This window comes from Mytilus trossulus, chromosome 2, assembly GCF_036588685.1.
Source record: "Mytilus trossulus isolate FHL-02 chromosome 2, PNRI_Mtr1.1.1.hap1, whole genome shotgun sequence".
Taxonomy (NCBI): domain Eukaryota; kingdom Metazoa; phylum Mollusca; class Bivalvia; order Mytilida; family Mytilidae; genus Mytilus; species Mytilus trossulus.
Window position 1 is genome coordinate 1919646 of NC_086374.1, and position 8504 is coordinate 1928149.

Below are 8504 nucleotides of genomic sequence, written 5' to 3' on the forward strand. Positions count from 1 at the left end.
CATCTGAAAGTCTACGGAAATATGCAATTGAACTGAGTCATTGGAGCGGAGCGTTAGTGTCGTTTACATTTCGCTGCACGGCTATAAATATTGTGTGCATTCTTTCCGTTGAAAGGTTCATTGCAATATCTTATCCTTTTCATCTCAAATCCGCGTTAACTGTCAGATTTCCTCGTACATTTGTTTCCCTTGCGTTTCTCATTGGTATATTTGCTAATGTAGCAAAACCGATTAATATTAAATTCATGGATATCCAGAAAGGTAATACAAGTGTTTATGGAGCTGTAAGATGAGACTTTTATTTAGCCAATAAGAAGATAATGAATACAGTGGTATTTTCCAAAAGACTGTTCACCGGACCTGTCCAGATTATTATGTTTTGTGTGATGAACGCGCTCATAATACGCGGCATGTTTCGAAGTAGAAAAAACATGGGCGCAATAAAGGAGGTAAATTCAACATTGATAAGTGACAGAAAGCATTTACAGGTCAAGCTTTGCAAACTATTCCTTGTTCTCTGTGCTTGGAACATACTGGCATTTTTACCCAATTCTATTTTATTGATCATTGCAAGGTTTTTCCCAAAGCTTGGACTAAGTAATTTAAGATCGTACACAGCATGGCGTATTGGAGACAGTGGTGATATTCTTCGCGTTATAAATAGTGCTAGTGATTTCATTGTTATTATTCTTATGTCATCGGATATTAGAAAATCTTTTTGTAGTACATTTAAGCGCAAAACTAAGTAACCTAAACAATAACGTTTATCACTTTCAACATCACAGCTCACTCCTTTAACAATAAGACACCAACTATAGCATATCTGGGCATAATAACCCAATTGATGGATTAAAATGCATGATGCATGGAGCTGATCTGAAAACAAATTTCGTATCAAGCTATCAATTGCTCACACTGTTCCAAAGAAAAAGGAAGAGATAAACAAATGTTCATAGATGACGTAGTCTTTTTAAAGAAAAATAGTAAAATAAAATTATATAAATCTGTCTTTTCTCAGATTGAATTTGGTTATGACTTATATGTTCAATGGCTGTTCTTACAGTGTGAAAATCTTGTAGCTAATAACTTCTTCCGTAGACTGTAGATCAAGAGTTCTGCCAGTAGTTTTCTGTATGTTGAGGTTGGTTTTTTTTCTGTATGATAATAAATGTTGTAAAGCAACTCAATATTTTTTTTATTTTTTTTGGCAACACAATAATTTAGATATTTTTTTAGTTAATGTTCTACATAACAAAATACCTGTACATGCTCAGGAATATGACAGTTCATTCGTTTAATGTGTTTGGGATTTTGATTTTGCCTTTGGATTGAAGCCTTTCCGTTTTGATTTTTTTTCAGAATTTTGATAGTTGTAATTTTACTTTTTTCAAAAAACATGTTATGAACCAAAATAAAACAGTGAAGTTCAATTTACAGTTATCATAATCAGCTTATATTTAACGATAGCAATTATTTTTTTAATCTCAGTTCATTTTTTGATACGGTCGATTTTAATTACCGTTGTTTGTCGTACGTAATGCCAATAGCTCACTTATAGAGGTTCGTGTATTTAACTAGCTTAGTTATTTTCCTCTTATGTTTGATGTGTGTCCCTCAGTTTTAGTTTGTAACCCGATTTGTTTTTTCTCAATCCCTTTATGACTTTCTAACAGCAGTCTACTACTGTTGCCTTTGATGTATGATCAAAATAAGGATTCATCAAATAAACAAATACCGAAGTCCAAGTTAATTTCAAAATGTTGGGTCTATAAAATCAAAGATAAGACAATATCAACTAATGGAGCATATAGAAATCAGCAGCTAACACCGGACTTGGTACATACGTTGGTGGGTTAAACCTGGTTTTATAGCTAGCGCAACTTACCACAAGTATGACAGTTGTTTATGATACTTCCATTAAAAACTTGGCCTAGGAACCCATACGGTGACCTATAGTTGTTAATATTTGTGTCATTTTGGTCTTTTGTGGATAGTTGTCTCATTGGCAATTATACCACATATTATTTTTTATAACATATCAAAGTGACTATCATTGGAATCAAGAAGCCAACACTGTATAAATTAATTATTCGTCATAGGCATACAACACAACTGACTTAAAAAAAGGTTCATGTGTTTTCAAAGATAAACTGGTTTTACAGTTGGCTGTTTAGTATCATTTTGTTTGTATCTTTGTAGTTTATATCTTCTGCCATAGAAAGACCAGTTCGTTGTGGTTACCCACTCTGTAACGGCTTTTGGAATTTCTCTGAGTAATAGTGGGCAATTTCAAATATGGTCATGGCAAATTCTCTAGTACAAATATTTTAGATGGAAAAAAATAATCCTAGGCTTCTGTTAATTAATACAACAAAGTAAAAAAAAAATCTTTATTTTTCGTAAATTCATAGTTTGCGCTATACATAATATAGAAAAAAATCATAGGTATAAATTTCAGGTTGCTTCAGTGACAAGTTGTTGTGTGAAAATCGTCTTATTGTCCCTAAAATAGAACAAATAAAGCATAATATGTTATTGTCGTTAATGCAAAACGTTTGACCTTACCTGGGGCAGCATTAAATAAATAGCACAGCATTTGCTATTTCATTCACAAATTTATTTCAAATCAATTTCTTTCATCTGGGAGTATTAATGAACAGTTGCTATTCCATTAGCAAATTGTTTAAATCCACTCATTTTATTTCAAAATGACATTTTAATGATATAAATAATAACTTATTCATTTAGTGCGTTCGAAACCTTTTCTACATAAAAGTTTACCAGGAAAACCAAAACCAGAAAATGACAAAGCCGATGTTTGAACATTTGAACATTCAAGCTTTATGACGAAGAAGATATCAAAATAACATTAGCCATAAGTTTGTCAGGGAAGCCTTAGTTTTGTAACAACTACATGCATCGACTATCGTTAGATAATTAAACATATAGGTAAGTTTAAAGTCATTGCAATAGCAGTTCTGGCTACTAAACTTCTCTGTAAAATGTATATTTATTGTATTTTCGTGTTAAACAAATAATTTTACCAAAGTTCTTAATACTTTATACGAGAAATGATTTTGAAAAAAAAATGTTTTAAGATGCAAAAGCCGATCTAACCTCTTACCCGAAAAAAGCAACAATAGTGATAAATATAGCTGGCAATGCAGTATGGGCTTTACTCATTGTTGAAGGCCGTACGATAGTTTGTAATTTCTGTGTCATTTTGGTCTCTTGTGGAGAGTTGTTTCATTGGCAATCATACCACATCTTTTTTTTTTTTGCTAAACTGTTAAAAAAATCCGTGCTTGATTTTGTCGATTATATGGTTTTGTAAGGTACCACGTACTTTCCCATTGTTTTGATATACCTTGGAGTTATTTGTTATGTTTATTTTTCTTTTAATCGTATTTCACGTCTTCAGATTAATATTATTTAAAGCCTAATGTAGATATTAAGTCTATGCGAATAATTTAAACATAATGAGTCTACTTTGATTTTCTCTAATTAAACTTACAGCCGGTTTTTCACAAATAAAGTTGAAACGCATGTTACATTTATGATCATTCCAGTTGTATGAAATGACCTGATGAATATGGGCGCAGTTTTCCTTTGCATTATTTGGTTCATTTTTAGCCCATGAAGTGAAGGTCAGTTGAGATAAATCGGACACCCATTCCCATTGTCCATGTACCTCACGTGCGCCTATCCATCGTTGTTTATGTGTGACTGGAAACAAAATAATCGCTATCATTATTTCTTCCCATAGTTAAATCGTGCCTTATATAGATAAGTTCAACCTGTGTGTGCTAGTTGATTAGTTTTGCAGTTACTAAAATCAAATTCCAGTTATTCGCAAAATTTCTAATATGTATATGCATGGAATCTATAATTTCGATGAGGGTTGTCAGAAAGAAATGATTTTCCTTTCTGGTTTTTATTTTTACAATATTGAACATATTACATTTTTCCTTTGAAATATATCTATAATCATTTATGACTCAACAAACCAAGAAAGAAAAAGTAAATGAAGTAACATATAAATTACGAATAGTACGTTTCTTATTATCATTATTATTTCTTTCTTTTGAATATTTTTTCTATCTAAATAAAAGCAAAAAACTCAAGCAGAGAAAAAAGTAACTCGTGTAACACTTTAGAAATCAGCAACTTTATATAACTCCTCTACAAACCTCTAGCCTGTCGTTTTATCCAATTATTTTCTGAGGCACTTTCAATTTTTACCAGATTACTGGACTTCTGTCTACATTCACGCTGAAAAACACATTGTTATTTAGATTTAAATTCAGACACACACACAAATATTCAACATATATGTAATATTCTTAAAGGTGCCCATACCACTAAACATGTATAATTCCGTCTATTTCCTATTGTTGACCTACCGAATTAGACTTGATTTGTACTATTATGAGTAACAAGACGTATGCCACAAGTGGAGCAGATTCTACTTACCTTTCTGGAGCACCTTAGATCACGCTCGGTGTCATATTGTTCAGTCTTTAGTTTTCTGTTTTGTGTATTATTGCTTGTCTGTTTGGTTTTTTTTTCAATGATATATTTATGTTACACTTGGCTTCAAAGACAAAAAAAAAATATGAAAACTTTCAATCAATGACGGCAGGAAAGAGGCACACAATTCCCAAGAAATTAAAGAGTTAATAGGTTACTTCATTGAAGCACCTGGTCACGTTTGTTGGATGAGTTATATAAATATGTAATTCTGCTACAATCATGAATCTTTTTTTTTTCTTTAGATCTTTTGCAAGAAGAAGTAAATGTGCACTATTCCAATGAAAAGAAGTTTGTAAGTCATTTTACGTGTTTACCTCAGCATTTATCCAAGTGTTTGAGTTCTTACTGAAAAAGTAACAGCTTCCTTTGTACTTGAGCCATCCTGGTTCACAAGTCTTATCTGTATATGAAAAAGAAAATTCCGTATTACTTTAAACTGAAATATCTAACGTTCATACAAAAACACCAAATTGAATTCTATAATAAATTAGAGGCAACGACAGTTTAACGATGTCCAAATCTATGTATTCATTAACTACATACAAACCATTGTAAAACCACCTGAAGTAAAAACATGTTTTCCGAAAGTGGGAGACCAAGTGCGTCGACAACTCCTGCCGCGCCTGTATCGTTCGCCATCCAAATCCATGGAAACCTGTATTGGTACCTCATGGTTTGTAAAGACACCGAAGAACATTTTAAATATAAGGATATGCTACAAGAGTGATAAATTCAAATGTTCTATAGTTAATTATCACCAGCCGCGTAAGATCACTTATGTGTCATCATGTATTGCTTTATAATATCATACTCTTCTATAGAGAAATCGTTACGCTGCAATACATTGTATGCAGATAAAAATAAGGAGCAGTGATATATGTATCCACCTGAATCCAAACGATTAGGGTGTAAGCCACTTAGGGTCCTAGTGCAGTTTAAACATATATACTCATCTTTCGTTATCCATAACTGTGGAATATTAACTGCAACTCTTATTACTTGTTATGTCTAATATGTGCAATTTAAATTGTTCCCTTTTTGTCCATCTCGGTATTTCTGAAACTTTACAATTGTCGCCCATGTCGTTGAATACTTTAGATATCAAACACGACAAACTTGTTTTTTCTCATATATATTCAAATGTTAGACTTTTAAGGAATCACTTATGTTAATGAAGAGTCGCATGAAGACATGGCGTGCTTACGTGATAAGTTCTTGATGAGTTTCATTCCAAGTCAATATTATTTATCAATCATACACACATATCAAAATTATAAATTACTATTTTCTTGAAAATTTCGTATGTCTCCTTTTTGATTTAAATCGTTAAATTTTAGCCTTTGATGTAATTGGAACTTAAACCAAAGAATTGGAATAAAGTATAGAAAAAAATTGTTTATCCAATTAGGGAGCTCTATCTTTTTTATTTCAGTTAAGCTACATTCAGATTTGAAACACTATAAATTAAAATTGTGTATGTGTGTCAGAATTCACAATACGCTGCTGCGTTTGTTATGACACCGTACGATGACCTTTATGTATTTGATAGAAAAGACATATACTTTAACCCTAGGCTTGATAACTTTATACATTATTAATCAAATATAGTTTTATTAATTAGTTCATTTATTCATAAATAAAAATAAATGCATATAACATTTATGGAATATAAAGAAATAACATCAATCGTAGCGGGTTATTTTAAAAGAGGGACGAAAGACACCACCGGGAGAGTCATACTCAAAAATCGAAAATTAACTGACAAAGCCTGGCTAAAAATGAAAGAGACAAACAGACAAACAAAAGTTCACATGACACAACATAGACAACTAAAGAATAATCAACACAAACCCCTTCAAAATTTAGGGGTGATCTCGGGTGCTCCGGAAGGGTAAGCAGATCCTGCTCCACATGTGGCATCCGTCGTGTTGCTTATGTTATTACACGACGGTACATAGTCTTATTCGGTAGGTCACATTCATGAAAGGGAAGGGGATTTTAGGTACGACGTAAGGAACATATCCGATATCATTTGTGAAACGGTTATTCCATAACGGTCAATCAACTCGTGATGGCGTCCGTAAAATTTACGAAGGGATGATTTCAACTTCACCATTTGGAACTCTTGGTTTAATAGCTTCCTTGTAAGCAGCCAATCCTCTATCAAGAATATCATGAGAGGAAAAACAAGCACGGGAAAATCGTATCAAATGGAAGATATATTCCCTATATGCAGCTGCTGTTTGAATGTTGTTACTTAGGAATGGAAAGTTCACAATTAGAAAGCCCAAATCATCTCTTTTGTGGTAAAGTTTTGTTTTCAACCGACCCTCATTGTCAATTTCTAGATATAAAGTGTGCACAACATTTTTTATGTTATTTCAATAAAGCAGATAAAAAACTAAACCGAGTAAATCATGAAAAAACGTTAATGACATCACGGTCACATGACAAAATTATGTCTATGAGCTGATAAACAAAACAACGTCAGCAATATGGGAGGATCTTTTCATCCAAAATTAGATTATTCGTGCATGAAGAATCATGATGATAAATTATTACCTTGTTACGATAAGATCATCTTTACCTGTTTTTTATCGTTTGTTTACAAATTATCATAATATTGATTATTCTTTCATAAAATGTTATACAACTACTGAGGTAAATGTGTGTTTAATTGACTTTTGCCAAACTGATATTCACCGAGGCCAACGGTGTATGTAATAGAAAATATTTACCAAAACCAATTGAAACTAAAGTTTTTTTTACCAAAATTAAACACGTAAAAGCACGTGACATTTTGCGCGGTGAATATACTTTTCCGCAGGTGACTATGGTTATTTTTTTCAAAAACACATTCATATATAAAAACCTACTAAAGTTTTAGCAATATGGAATAATACTTTGTATTCCCCACTTAAGCATTGCTGTATCATATGTGAATGTTATTTACTTACCTTTCAGCTTGTTTTCCAGTGAAGTGAGTTGTCCTCTTACTTGTTCCAAAGTATCAATTACTGTTTCGTCTACTTTTGAAATACATTGACAGGCGACAAGCGGAAATAATACACACAGCACTAATGTTAGAAATTCTATAGCACCCATGTTACAAATCAGAAAGGTTTGTAAGGTTTATCTAAAAAAAAAAATTGATAAAGTGAAAAACCTAATAATTTACTTATATTTGAATAACATTTGTTTTTTATGCTCCCTAATGCATATTTTGTTTATCCTCTGGTAGAGATGAATAGGGTAGGGTCAGGAAAAGAAAAGCTCATTTCATCCTGTCATAGATTAATAAACTTCTATAAATCAGAAATCTCAACATTTGTTGTCTCATATCATATCTTAATGGGTTCCTCAAAGATTCCACTTCAATCAAACATATTTTTTTATGAATTTTGCAACATTCTACAAAGAGAAAACATAATGCCCGCAGTTTTAAACGAAGAACGAGTTATTAAATAAGTTAGCTTACCTTTTCAGTTTATTCTGTTGCTAGAAATGATATGTAATCGTTTACTTGAAATATTTTCCCTTTATATATATTTGTTGGGGGAACCATCCCCCTGATTTGGGTTTTTTGTTTTTTTTTTTCTGTCTTTTATTTTTCAAAAGACATAATTCCGGGAAATGTTTTTATCATAATAATATTGTCGTGATTGTTCAGGTATGTTCTTATTTTCACCTATATAACAAAGTATGTCTATTACTCATTATATACAAACAAAAGTACATTTGTATTGTTTTATAAACGAATTTATAGAGTAAGTACTAAATCTATGAAAATATATTGGTCAATGAAAGATTTGCTTTAATTTTTATATAACCATAAAGTCTGTTGCGTTTTAAGTGTGTTACTTTGGGTCATGTTAGGCGGCTTCTATTGTAATGATGTAATCCTGCTTTTGTCATAGGTTGCATTTTGTAAATACTGCTGTTTCTCAAACCACGACCCTTTTGGGGAGATA

General features: G+C 31.9%; 1 protein-coding gene across 1 annotated transcript; it reads right to left on the reverse strand.

The window, feature by feature from the left end:
- Positions 1–2376: 2376 nt before the first annotated feature.
- On the reverse strand, positions 2377–8105 carry LOC134704852 (perlucin-like protein). The gene is made up of 6 exons (XM_063563635.1): positions 8012–8105; positions 7491–7669; positions 4848–4933; positions 4191–4272; positions 3515–3726; positions 2377–2503 (listed from the first exon to the last, which is right to left on the reverse strand). Exons 2-6 carry the CDS (start codon positions 7636–7638, stop codon positions 2495–2497), a joined length of 537 nt encoding a protein of 178 aa, XP_063419705.1. The 5' UTR covers positions 7639–7669; positions 8012–8105; the 3' UTR covers positions 2377–2494.
- Between the last annotated feature and the right edge of the window lie 399 nt (positions 8106–8504).